Source organism: Prionailurus bengalensis, chromosome B2 (assembly GCF_016509475.1).
Source record: "Prionailurus bengalensis isolate Pbe53 chromosome B2, Fcat_Pben_1.1_paternal_pri, whole genome shotgun sequence".
NCBI classification, from domain to species: Eukaryota; Metazoa; Chordata; class Mammalia; order Carnivora; family Felidae; genus Prionailurus; species Prionailurus bengalensis.
This window is the reverse complement of record NC_057349.1, coordinates 17572177-17586748: the sequence shown is the minus strand read 5'-3', so window position 1 is coordinate 17586748 and position 14572 is coordinate 17572177. Positions and strand designations below refer to the sequence as shown.

At 43.2% G+C, this 14572-nt stretch overlaps 1 protein-coding gene across 1 annotated transcript in view; it reads right to left on the bottom strand.

Annotated features, from left to right (window-relative positions):
• NEDD9 (neural precursor cell expressed, developmentally down-regulated 9) overlaps positions 1-14572 on the bottom strand; it is a 59139-nt gene that overhangs the window by 31543 nt on the left and 13024 nt on the right. The window contains exon 2 of the mRNA XM_043593131.1: positions 3204-3340. Within this exon, the coding sequence (XP_043449066.1) occupies positions 3204-3340 (137 nt within the window). The remainder of the gene's footprint in view (positions 1-3203; positions 3341-14572) is intronic.

Sequence of the window (14572 nt, the reverse complement as noted above, 5' to 3'; positions counted from 1 at the left end):
AAGAGAAACAGAAAACTGTCTCTACTGTATTCTGTAGAAAGGCAAAGGACTACAGACCTAATCAGCATAAATAAGCTCAAGGCATGTGGAGCTGGGTCACTGCCATGGGACTCCATGAAGCACTGAAGTGGAGCATTGGACCATGCTTGATTAGAAGCAGATAGAAATCCCCGTGTGAGAGCCGTTCTGGATGTTCTTTGTCTCCTATCCCAGTGACTTTCCCACCACCTGGTAAGCACCATGCTAATGTTTCAGATGTGCCTCCAGAACAGTTTGTCTGGGGCAACTTTCAGAGACTGTTGTCTTCACCAACGGAGGCACCATGGGTGAGTTCTCCTGACTCTTTGTCCGTGATTCCCCAGCAGGCCTCCTGCTGCCCACACAGATGAGGATTTAGGAAGAAAGCTTGGCATGACCATTGATGGCATGCACCCCAGTGCTAGCCTGACATCTCACACACAGATATTCTCAGCCTTGGCTGAACAGGAGTGAGTTGCTTAATCTCTATACAAGCTATAGAGAGAGAATCAGTGTCTACACCCATCACTCTCCCATTCAGAAGGTTACATACAGTTCCAGAGACCTTTAACAATGACCTGAACCCAGTGTCCCTGTTTTATAGATAAAAAAACAGGTCTGGGAGGCCAGTTTATCATTTGCCCAAAGCCACAATATTGGTGTCAGAGATGGGAATGGAACTATGGTCTCTTGGCTCAATTCTCTTTCCAGAACCCTTAAGCCGCCTTAGCTCAACTACACGCTGTCCTCCGAACTGGGCTCAATTCCATCGTATAGTGAGTTCTGAAGATGACAATTCTTGTCATGTCTATAGAATAAATAGATCATTTCCCTTTGTGCCCTAACTTCCTCATCTATAAAATGAGAGTGAGGGTAACACTACCCATCTCACCGGTTTGCTATGAGGATTAAAGAAGTGAATCCAAGTCAAATACCTTAACACTGCTGGAGACTTAGGAAGCCGTTACGACAACTTATTTAATTTGCTGGGTGGCACTTTGGTCTTGGCCTCTCTCCCCACTTGGCCTCCTGTCATCAAGGGTTGAGTTCTGCTCTATTGATGCTATTATATATATATTTATACATAGCCGATCTTTCTCTTGTTCAGTTATATATCAGGAGAACTGTATCTGTCAGTATTTCTCTGAATTAATAATGAATTGTGGACACTTGCAGCCTCTTGTGGAACATTTGCCTGTAAATAGCAATAATGAAACTATTGGTTGCCCTCAAGAGACTGAGACAAAATGTTATTATTATTACTACTACCCTGATTATTATTACTGAGTGAATTATGGCTACATCTCTTTAGATTCCAACAGGGTACAATCCATCAGAGAGTGGGGGGGGTGGGAATGGGTGAGGAGCTTGGCTTTTGAAAATACTTGGCATTTTGGGGTCAAGAGTTCATTTGAGAAGATAACAGCAAAATGAACGTCATCCAGAACACAAACCATCTCATGCAAAAGTGCACAGAGTTGATGGCAGATCAAGAGTTAATTCCTCTGCCTAGGAGAAGGTGGACAGACCGCCTCCTTCCGTGTGGGAGGTGTGATTCCTTAAGGCCACAAAGTCAGAAGAGTGATTATCTGAATATCTTAGAAAAACCCAGAAGAAGCAGTTTGTCTATTGAAGATCTCCTCTTTCTTCCACCCGCCCCAGGATATTTATCTCCCAGGCAGGAAAGGTCAACACAGAAACAAACCCAGGAGAGATAAGAGAGCTATGTCATTCTATAGCCCGTTGGATGGTTAGCCTCCACAGGGTGGCAGTTAGAAATGCAGCTAGGGCTTGGCAAAGTGCCAGAGCAGTTGGGGCACTGAAGTTGAAAGCCAGAGGAACTTCAAAAGATTACACTCCAGCTCCTTCACCTTACAAATGAGAGAAATGAGGTTTGAGGAGTTAATGATTTGCCAAGACACCTGGCAAGAAGGTCATAGAGGTGGGGCAAGAATTTAGGTCTCTTGTCTCCAGCTCCAGAATTGGGACAGTATTTAACAAAGTCATATGCGCATGCTACCAAAACTGTGGTTCTCATTAGGATTAGAAATCAGCATTGAGAGTTATAAATCCCATTTGAGGGAACCCTAATTGTGACAGCCTTTAGCACTGACCCCCACCCTAATCCTTCTTGAAACTCTCTTTTGGCTTCCATGCTTTCATGATTTCCATGAACTTCACTTCCTGGTTTCTTCTCCACTGTTGTTCTCATGACCATTCATCTTCCTTGTTCTTCACAGGCTAATCATGTTGCAAAGGGATCCCCCTGTGTTCTTTGCTCTTCTTTACATGCTCGCTCTCTACGGAGAATCTCATCCAGACCAATGGCATCTGAACACACAGATAACAGATCCATAGCTCCAGCCTAGATAGTTCTTCACTCCATTTCCGTATTTCCAACCGGCTAATGGGTATCTTCACCTCTAACGCAACAGGTGCAAAAACCCCTTTCTCCTGCTTTATCTCTCTTAGTTAACAGCACAGACACAGCTGCCCAAGGTAGGAAGAAGCCTCAGAGGTTTGCTGAGTCTATTCACAATCTGGAACCCAACCAGCTTCGACCCTGCCTTTCGCCTCACTGCCTCTCCTAGTTCAGGCCCCTCAACAACCTTTTATTGGGAGTACACAACTGCTTCCCAATTGGTTCTCCTCCATTCACCCTCTTCCCCCTCAAAATCCATCCTCCATGTACCCAGAGGAGTTGTCTTTCCAAACCTATCCAGTTGTTTCCCTTTCCAGTTCTCCGTAATAGTATTTCTTACAGTATGACTTGTATTATCTCATTCACGATTGTCAACTCCTTAAGTTCAGAGAGGCTGCCCTATTTTTTTTTTTTTTAGCATTTCCAGAACTTCATTCCAGTGTCTGAAGCAAAATGCACATCATTAAATGTTCACTAACCTAAAATGGGCTCCGGACTCTGTATCCCTGGTTCTCCTGGGTGAAATTGTTTTCTAGAGAACTGAGGAGGATATTTGGTTAAAATTTTATACGGACTTGGGAATATGAACTAACGAAGCCTGAAAGATAAATAGCATGTCCAGACGTCACAGCCAGAGAACGTGGGAGATGGCAAGAAGGATAGTGCCTGCCCCTCCCTATTAAACAGGATAATGACGTAGACAGAGAGCTTGAATCTAGTGTCCACAACCACTGAGCAAACAGGAAGGCCAGGAGGAACTGACCATTAAATGATTAAATACAGTCATCTCTGGAAGAGCTTTTTCTTCCTTCAGTGCAGCGACCTCCATCTGGCAGCAGGTGACTGAACACCATTCATACTTTGCCAGGACGTTGGGTTCTGCTGTTCCTGGTTCCCAAACTATGTTTAAGGAGTGGGAATAAAATACTGGGCAACTAGCTAGTCATTGGGCACAGAGAGCTCTAGGTCATGTGACAGCTTCTACACCATCCCCCACTCTCCCCTGCCTTTTTTTTTTTTTTTCCATTGCTATCAAAATGTCAAGAAAGCTTATTACTCCTAGTGCCAGGGAAATGATCTGCTATTCCAAATACAGAGAGGTGTGACTTATAATTTCCATGACCATTCATGCTGTTCTTTGAAGAGAAATGAGACACAATGGCTGATGTGTCACCCCACTAGGACTGATAGCATCATCAATGGCCCAACTTCCTCTTATTATTTTTACTTCATTCTATATTTATCATGTAGGAGTTCCTGCCAAAGACCTTGGGGCGGCCACATGCTCAACAACATGCCTTTCCTGTACCCAAGTTCCCAAGCTTTAGCCCTGGACTCTGGTAGGGTGCATGCGTGCTCGTGTGCGTGCATGAACACACACACACACACACACACACACACACACACTGGACAGATTCTGAAAAACAGACACAGTAAAGAAGGAAATGGTCATTGTCAAGGAAATCAGTCCTAAAGGAAGTAGCTAAGGAATGAGCATCATCAAGGTCAGTCTCAGGACACAGTGGGGAAGAGAAAGAAAGGCTCATGTGCTTTTGTGCCTGCTGACAAAAATCAGCTGAGGGCGATCAAACTGCTTCGGCTTTCCCCCATCGTCACGTTTGGGATATAGGGAAATGTGGGATTTCCTCAAAGCAGGTAATAGTCAGCCAACGTGGATATCTATCTACAAGTGTCTGGATTTCAATTCTTGGAATACTTGGTTTACACCTGGGTTTTTTTCACTGGATGATCTGGACTGTTGAATGTTTGGAGTTGAATTCTCTGGAGGCTGTTAATTAACGTAGCAGACATAAGACTTTCAAGTTGAGGCATTAGAAGATATGATACATATCACTTCTGGGGTTTATTTCTCAGCAATATGTGTCGACTGCAGTCTGACATGGTGTTTGTTATGGGATTTGAACCACCCACGGCAACGCAGCAGCAGAATTTCCCTAGTTATGCTTCTGATACCTGGTGTGGGGTGACCAACATATGCCACAAAGATCCCTCTGGCACCAAGACCACATTTCATCCAATGATATTCATTTTCTGGAAAGTGCTTCTAAACCCCTATGGTGGTCACAAAGCTTCCATGAGTGTCTTGAGCTTTCTGAACATTCATGTCATTCACTCTGCCCCAAGTCCTCACATTCTCTTAGATTTTCTAGCCTTGTGAACTCTACCCATAGCATTCTCTTTTAAGCATTTCTGAATGGAAGATGCTTGAAGAAACCTGACATTAGATACCTGTCTCCCAAAGGTACTCTTTGACATACAGCAGCCCTGACAGGCACCTTGGGGCTGCACCCTGTGCGTGGTCACCCCAAGGCACCCAGATTTGGGAATCTTAACGTCTCTTCCTTCCATTATTGGCCTATTCCCATTTGATGAGGCATCATTTAGAACCCGTATTATTTTGGTGGTTCACATACCAGAGTGATACCAATTGACGATTGGTGAGAGAAAATGTGAGCTTCTTTGCCAATTTGGATATTTGGATCTCAGAAAGAACTTTCCATCTGACCAGATTTGGTCACATCATAGGGACAGCATAGCTGTGATTTTAAATCAGTGTTTCTTCAGATGCTAGTTTCTCTTCCTTCCCTGCACTAGAATGAATGCTACCTATTTTCCCTTGATTTAAGGTTGATATAGGAGAGAAACATCCATAGGACAGGATTTGTTTATCATGAAGCCAACAAAAGCCTGCAGCAAATCCTTTGTTTCATCTAAGAAAAATTACAAATGGGTTGTTAGGGAGGCATGCATGTGTGTGTGTGTGTGTGTGTGTGTGAGAGAGAGAGAGAGAGCGAGAGAAACTTCATAGTCAACTTCTATTATTTCTTGGCCAACTGTGGAGGATGAATTTGAATCCTGACAGTTATTTGAGAAAAATAGTGAGAAAGGAGCATTTCCTCACAACTCTGATGATCATAAATAATACGTGTGTCTTCAGGAGCTCATTTTCCATCCTCTGTGGTCTTCGAGATTTTTTAAAGCAACTCCAGAGGGTCTTAAAGAAGGTGGAAGGGAACCTTCTATGTCTTAGAACCAGAAGTCACCCATAGCTTGACCAGAACCAATTAGACTAGAATTTTAGACTGATAAGATTCTAGAGATCATTCTAGAATCTTGTTTTACAGTCCCGGGGGTCACCTATGATATTAGCAGCAGAGCCAGAACTAGCATCTGGTTCCCCTCTTAATCTAGGATTTTTTTTCCACTGGACCAGGATGTGCTTCCCGAGAACCTTCTCCATCTTAGAATTTAGTACTGTTGCTATTAAGCCTTGGAATTTATAAGCATTTGTCCCAGGTTGCCTGGTTTTGATAGATTTAAGTATAGTATATTGGCAAAGGATCAAAAACATGGGGCAGGCGCAAACTCTTTTCAGGGTTCTGTCCCTAGATAAATCTGACAGGCGCCATATAATGATGAAGGCCTGACACCCACTCACCCAAAACATAGGTTTTATTAACAATAAAACAACCATCTGGACTTCAGCCAACATTACAGTGTTGGCACGAGATCACATCTATCTGCCTGTCTAGACAAATCCGTTCAACATCCAGGTACTTGCGGGGAAGTGAAATGAGAATTAAGTTATAAAGGAGTAGGAGACGCCAGTCCACTATATTACCACTATTATAATACCACTATTATATTAGTTGTTTATTTCCCCAAACAGGATCATTTCTTAAAAGTTAAAGCGCAAAAGCTATCACATCTAATAAATTATTTGAAAGGAGGGAAAGGTCTTACCATTTTTTACATTCCCACGTATCTTCCGACACCAAGGGATGCAGCTCTCAATGTATGATATCTAAACCCACCAATACAAATATGTACACATTCTGGCAACTCTGGTCTGTCTCCCAGCTAGAGCCCAGCTGACACCTCGGATGCCCCTCTCAAATCTTTTAGATGTCACCTCACCTAGGTCAGGGGCCTGAATGCTATTATCCCACTTCACGTGCGAGGTCCTCAAAGAGTTTTTAAAAATGGATCAGTATACTTGGCTGAAAGGGTATCTACAACCATATGCTGTCAGCATTGCACCTGCAGAGAGGTCTCCAGAAAGAACCTTCAGATGCTGTAGCTTCTCAGCTAGAACAGAGAGGAAAGATGGCAGGAGCAAATGGAACAGAAGAAAACCTCTAAATGAAATTATTCAGCGGCTACGTATATAGACAAACACCTACATGTATGTATTATTTACCAGTTTATTAGAATAAGAGAGCTTTCTTCAAGGTTCAGTGCTAAATGCATGTGTATTATTATATATATGTCAACATAAAATTATACATATGCATTATACACACATGCATGTGCACACACACACACACACACAGCAGAGGAAGGCTTCAGAGAACCAAAGTTGTCTTAGAGACAGTCTGAAGAGACAGTCTGATGGCTTTATATATGGCCCGAGTGAGACCCCATGCTTCTTAGTATTTGATGGTATTCTCATGAACAGATTGGGGCTACGAATTTAAGAGGAAGCTCCCTCTTGCTTAGGACCTCTTACATGAAGCGCAACCCCAATCATGGTAAAATTATGGCAAACAGTTCTAGGGCTGTCTTTTTGTGCTTCTGTCACATAAAACCAGTAGGGCAATTATTTTTAAGCAGAAGGGAGTAGGGGAGATTAGACTGGTGATTCCTAACTAGGGGGATTTGGGGATCTGGCAATGTTTGGCGACATTTTTGGTTGTCACAATGTGTGTGTGTGGCTGGTAACCAGTGGGTAGAGGCCAGATGCTGTTAGACATCCTGCAATGCAAAGGGCAGTCTCCCATAACAAAAAATGATTGAGCTGTAAAAGTCAACCGTGCTGAACGGAGAGCCCTGGATAGAGGAAGGGACACTCACTGAACTGAAGGCCTCATACTGTAAGATCAATGGCAAGGAAATCACACCTTTTGTGCTTCTGTCTCCCCACCTGCAAAATGGGGATAATGAACATATTCTTGATATTATGAGAAGTCACGGAGTCATATATGCCAAGCGCTCTGATTTCTTCAGAAGAAAGGCTCTGTCTAAAATCAAAGGCACAGTTATTATCACTGCATTATTATGAGCTCATGAAATTGTGTCTCAAGAACTGTAGTCCTCCCTCTCAGAGAAAAAAAAAGATTCCTCCGGGAAAAGAAAACAAACCAGAAATGATCTCATCATGATTACACCTGCCACACCAAAAAACAGACATAGTTCAGAGAAACTAAATTCTTTCCCTGCAGCAATGAAATAAGCTGCGTCTGTAATTAAGATCTTAATAAGGGAGGCAGGAGGATTGATGCAGACACTGCAGGCTATAAGGCACAGAGCTACCCTGCCAGGTTTAAAGCAAGAACAATTGAAATACAACACCCCTCGCTGCTTAATGCTCCCAGGTGTTCTCAGTACAAGTCCATATTTCAAAAAGGTTTTCCTTCATTTCTAGAGATGCCTGTTTCTGCAAGGAAAGAGAAAAGAACCAACCAATTATTTATAAGTAAATATTATTGATGACTCTCTGTGAAAAAATGTGTCTGAATTCACTCTAAAAAAAAGCACCTCTTAGATAATTTCCTGTCAAAGGGCTGACATAAGGGAAGAGGGATAATGCCTTCAACAGTTGATTGATCTCTGGAACGGCCCATGTTGACTGTCTCGAGTGACCATGTGTTCCTGATCTTTCTAAGACAGTCCCAGTTTCAAATATCTTTCCCATTGTCAGACCATATGTCCCACGGTTGGGTGTGTGAAACATGGATGCATATCCACAGAAATTATATATATTTTAAACTAAAAATAAAAGATAGGCGTGCAAGTATATACCTTGCTAATGGGTCTGCCTTGGTTGAGTTTAGGATTTGGGAGGAAAAAAAAGGTGCCGATAAGAGGCTTTGATTCAGTCAATGGACATCTTCTGTAATTGACAAGCTGATCTTTATAAGGAAATGAGATATATTCCGAGGCCATCTGGGCCTCTGTGAGATTGTCTAGAAATCTGGCTTCCCAGCGAGTAGGGTTAAGAGAAGGAATGCCGTTGGGCTGACTGTATTCTTTTTGCTCCTTCCCCTGACTCCCATTTAAAGTCACGCTAGGAGCGCCTGGGTGGCTCAGTTGGTTGAGCGTCCGACTTCGGTTCAGGTCATGATCTTGCGGTTTGTGAGTTTGAGCCCCGCGTCGGGCTCTGTGCTGACAGCTCAGAGCTTGGAACCTGCTTCAGATTCTGTGTCTCCCTCTCTCTCTGCCCCTCCCCTGCTCACGCTCTGTCTCTCTGTCTCAAAAATAAATAAAAAACATTAAAAAAAAATAAAGTCATGCTCAACACACTTAGCTGTGAGTGCAGAAGGTTGGAGAATCGGAGAAGAGCACGTAAGTTTTATCCCAGAGGGGCACTCAAGGAAAGAGGACTTCAAAATTTTGCTGTGCCAATGCCGTTGTCATTGGTAATGCAGTACTGATGGTCCACTATAGCCCATTTCTTGCCAAACTTGGACCCATAACACAAACAAGTAGTAACCAAAAAAACAAAAACAAAAAATCATCACTGACCTGTCCTGATAGACACTAAAGATTCTGAACTCCAAGAAGGCTGGAGTGCTTAGAAGTCTACTACACTGGCTTCCCAGTGTGCTGGTCTTGCTTGTTATGGTGATTTGGGGGTCAGGTGGGGGGTTGAATTCCAGCTCATTCTTTTGGTAGAGTGCACGGCGGGCAACAGAGAAGCCTAGATGAGCCCTGAGTTAGCCACATTCCCTGCGGGAGTGAGGTGCTAAGTTAAGAATAACGGACTGACTACCACAAATCAATGAGAATAAGGCTAATTCATATAAGAGCATAAGGTTTCCACGTAACTAAAAAAAAAAAAATCAGAAAAAATATTAAGGGCACATCATTGTGTCTAAATACATATTGCTTTAATAAATAGAAAGATCTGGTTTAAATCTTAACCTTATATGCTTTTTGGTTGCCGCAACTTTCTGTCTAACTTCACAAATAATCCTCCTTCAAACACACACACACACACACACACACACGAGTAAAGAAAGGAATTAAACTCAAATTCAGAAGATCGTATCAAACATTTTTGTGCAATGCTTGCGCTTTTACGTATTCACAGTTGCTCAATCCTTATTTCTGGTAAGCATAGGCATCAACATGTCATTAAGGAACATTTCTGGTAACGTAACTATTACCTCGACATGTTAGAAATATCAGGAAGAATTTTCATTTTGCAACACACACACCATGATTTACGAAGAGATACGACATCTCCAAAGCAAGGCTGAATCCTTGGAATGAGGGTCCTGAACTGTCTATTTAAACACCATTTAGCACCATTAATGGTTAGGGAGGAGGTTGGGAGGAAAGAGATGAGCTCTTCTTTAAGAATAAACTGGTATTTGGGGCGCCTGGGTGGCGCAGTCGGTTAAGCGTCCGACTTCAACCAGGTCACGATCTCGCGGTCCGTGAGTTTGAGCCCCGCGTCAGGCTCTGGGCTGATGGCTCAGAGCCTGGAGCCTGTTTCCGATTCTGTGTCTCCCTCTCTCTCTGCCCCTCCCCCGTTCATGCTCTGTCTCTCTCTGTCCCAAAAATAAATAAACGTTGAGAAAAAAAATAAAAATAAAAAAATAAACTGGTATTTAGTAGCCCATGACAGGGCCCAGGCGGATGTGTTGGAATGCACGTTACTGGCGATTTTAGTATCTCCACGGTCAGCTGCCCCAGTGCCACTTCAGGTATGAAAAGTCACTGTCACACATTATCACAACTCATGCCTCTTCCATTTCCCTTGAAGTATATGTCTCAGTTCACCTCAATCTCATTGTCTACTAAAACTACCTTCTAAAAGAATCACTCTTCCCAGTGGATGGTAGACAAAGTTCACCACCAAGGCCATTTATCTTAAAACGAAGATTCTTCAGGAAGATAGTCTTGCAGCCAGGCCATAATGTTCCCCAGGCGTGCCTCGTCCTCATTAACCAGTAAGAATGACCGCGGGGAGATGACTGGAATGCTCTAAGTAAATACGACGGAGGGGATGCCATTGATGGAGTATGAACAGAGGGTTTTTTTGGGGGGGGAGGGGAGTCCCCTTCCATGCCCATATTCTTTGCAATCATCCATCACCTAGGAAACCAGCAGCTATTCTCCTGCACTTTAAGTGGGAAATACAGTACTTCTTCCCAGTGGCCCTTCTTTATCTTGGCAAAGAGGCTTGGTAATTAAGTCTGTATGTTCCTGCGGGGTAATGCCAGGGGCCCAGTGGTTGGCATTTCAAACCAATTTGTTTACGTTTCTTTCTAACCCTAAAATGATCCCAAAACAGATCACCAAGGCCTCTTACTTTACATCTACATCACTAAGTGGCTGCAGTGGGATGAAGGATATAGTTTCCCCTGAACTTCTGTGTCCCTCCAATCACCTCCTTCACATTCTACTGTTGATTTTGTACACTGATAACTTTCTCTTGTCCTGTGATATTTTTGGTATGGATAAGCAATTCTAGTAAATGCTTCCTCTTAAAATTTATCTATATAATGTTTCTATACCTATATATTACATATGTCTTATAATGCATATTATAATAGCTGCCATTTTCAAGTGCCTATGGGCTAAAAACTAATGATTTCCATATATCATATCCTTACCGCTATCCGGTAAGATGCGTATTATTACTCCCATTTTATAAACAAGGAAACAGAGGCCTGAAGTAGCAAAAGTGGGATTTGCAGCAAAACCTGGGTTCTTTCCACTATGCCAAACGGCATTAAGACTTTTCTTTTTTTTTTTTAATCTTTATTTTTGAGACAGCACAAGCACGGGAGGGGCAGGGAGAGGGAGACAGAGCATCTGAAGCAGACTCTGTACTGACAGCAGTGAGCCTGACGTGGGGCTTGAACTCGTGATCTCATGACCCGAACCAAAGTCAGACGCTCAACCCACTGAGCCACTCAGGTGCCCTACATGAAGACTCTTTTTAATGGCTCTTTGTATAAGTTTGTTAGGTCACTCAACATTCAGTTCAATGTTTCTAGAGTATTGACTATGAGCAAGGTCCTGTGATCTCAGGAATATCAATCTTATGAATAACAATGACGATACCAAGTCATTAATTAATGTGCAAGCAGGCATATAAGTATGCTGGTGAATCCCTGTGGCTGGCATCTGTATTTCATGTTACACCTCCAGGCCCATGGAGCACTAAACAATGCTCAACCACCTTTACCTAGTAACTGGGGTTTTGACACAGTCTTGTCACCGAGTCTTGAGTCCAGTCCACACTATCCTTTCAACATCCATCAGTGCAAAGAGAGCTGAGGCTGTCTACTTACTACATGCCAGGAGCCATGGTAGGTCCTTTACATCCATGTATTATCTTACTTAGGCCTTAGAACAATAGTATGAGACAGTTACTCTCCTTGTTTTACAGATAAGAAAGCTGAGGCTCAGAGAGGTTAATTTGCCAGAGGCTATATAGAGCAATGAGTCACAAGAAACAGAAATGCCTTTCTCCAAAGCCCACATTCTATCTTGTATCTACCACAAGAACATATAAGATCAAGGCTGTGCCCCCTCCAGGCTGTAAGAGATCCTAGATCACACTTTTTATTCAAGGACTTACTTGTCTAACAGTCTCTCTCTACCCACAAATAAAGGGTGGGTCTCTCATTTTCAGTGGGGCTTACCGAAAACTAGACAGCCCCGGCGGGCAATCTATGGGAGTTAACAGCTATCGTTTAGATAGCGATTTGATTAAAAGGGGTTAATAAGTAAGGACGTGCTAACAGAGGAGGGCAGAGGTGGAAAACATAAAGCCTGTTGTAAGGATTATAGGACAGTCAAGGAGACGAAGGTGTAGGCTTTTGATGGTTTTACAGAGTGGATGGATGAGGAGACCCGGCTTGTGGGAAGTGACAGACTAACCAAGTCAGGTAGGCGCAAAGAGACAGGGACAAACGAATGGGAGCAGCAAGAGACCAAGATTTCCCACGGCAGAGTCAAAAGAGAGGAGAGAGGTAGGGGGTACAGGGTGTGCTTAAGAGCATCATGTCTACGTGGGTTGGGGAGGCGAGCCATACACAAGTCTGGTGTTAGAGCAGCATAAAGACGGCTTAAATGAGAAAATGAAAGAAGATGAGGTCATGAGGGCACAAAAGGGGGAGGGAATTTGTAAAGGGGAAAAAGTGGAGAGGAAATTTTTTCAGAAGTCTGGTGGGACGAGTAGGGGCAGCAGACCGGAAGCCACTGATGAACTCTGAGACAAGGGCTGACGTATGTTACAGTAAGGGAAGGGTGCCACACAAATCCTTGGCATGTCCCACACTGTGCTAAATTTGGTATCATCGGAACACCCCCAGTTCTCCAAAGACCTTCAGCTCTGTGCAGATTGCCATTCAGCCCCCAAAATTGGGTTTGCCCAATAAATACATGCATCCATAAACAATTAACATCTTTTGGTGTTTTTTAAATTCGTAGATCTCACCTAAGATTTAAAAAGGAGATACCGTATGTTTTCACTCTTATGTGGATCCTGAGAAACTTGACAGAAGACCATGGGGGAGGGGAAGGGGAAAAAAAAGTTAGAGAGGGAGGGAAGCAAACCATAAGAGACTCTTAAAAACTGAGAATAAGCTGAGGGTTGATGGGGGGGTGGGAGAGAGGGAAAGTGGGTGATGGGCATGGAGGCACCCGTTGGGATGAGCACTGGGTGTTGTATGGAAACCAATTGGACAATAAATTTCATATTAGAAAAAAAAAAAAAAGGAGCATGAGGCAGGGCACCCGGGTGGCTCAGTCAATTGGGTGTCTGACTCTTGATTTTGGCTCAGGTCCCGATCCCAGGGTCATGGGATCAAGCTCCATGTCAGGTTCCACGCTGAGTATGAAGCCTGCTTAAGGTTTTCTCCCTCTGCCCCTCTCCCATGCTCTCTCTTAAAAAAAAAAAAAAAAAAAAAAAAAAGGATCATGGGAGACAGGAGTCTCTGGTTTGGATTGAGCACAGCAAATCATACCCAAGGGAACAAATAACCTAAAACCAAAATGTCAAAGCAAGGCAAGAATTGGTAATTATATGTCACAAATGACCACGTTGATTGAACCGAAGTCCCTTGATCATCTCTTCTCAAACTAGCTTGGGAAAATAAAAGTATTTTCAAAGTCCCCCCAAAAGCTTTTAATAGGACACACTTTGTTTGCCCGCATCGAGCCAGAACACAGGGATCCGAATTTCAGCATGTAGGTTTCTTATTTGTATCATAGGTTTTACCTATTCTTTTATCTTCACTCAAAACGTTTAAGAATGAATTTGTTGTCAACCATGCTTCAATTAAAAAAAGAATTTGTTGAATGGGAGACTAGATTCATCATTTAGAATTTTCGTGTAGGCACACGGGGTTCAGAAATTTGGCAAAGCCACAAAAGCTGCTCAGCTATTAGAGATCAGACAGGCAGTGCCTGCTGAGCTCTGACCAGGCCTGGGCCTGCACAAAGTGGGCGGGGTCTCAGGCTTCTGCTCAAACACAGCTGTGCACGGATCCTTCCATCACCCTCCTGGCAGACAGCAGCAACAATCTGCCTCCAGACCCCTCGGAAGGGGAGCCTTCACTGAGCAAGCCACGGCCATTGAGGCACAAGCTCCTTCAACAACCCCCCACCCCCCAATTCAGGACATGCTTTTTGTATATTCCGAAGAGCTTGTGGAAAACTCTTAATAAGTGAAGGGCCTGTAATTTACTATCACAGAACCTCAAACTGAATGAAGCCTTTTAGGAGAAACGGAGCATTAAGTGCATAGGAGACAGCAGCCTTCCCATGAACATCAACCACAAAACATAAAACGAAATAAAGCTAGACTAGTGGTTGCTCACCGAAAAGTTTGTAAGGCATAGCTTACGCTCCCGGATTCTCAAGATTATTATAAATGCATTAACTGGCTGGCCTGGAGCTATGTGTCTAAGTGCAAATGAGTGGAGGTTAGCCTGTCCTCTGGTTACGATTCCTGAAGTAGCCAAACCAGATAATCTGGTTAAAAAAATCTTATAGTGGCTGAATTATAAATCTCTCGGTGAACAGAAGTCTGACTGTGCTAGGTTTATAGTGTGTAGAGCAGCACAGTGTTTAAAAGATCATTCCTGA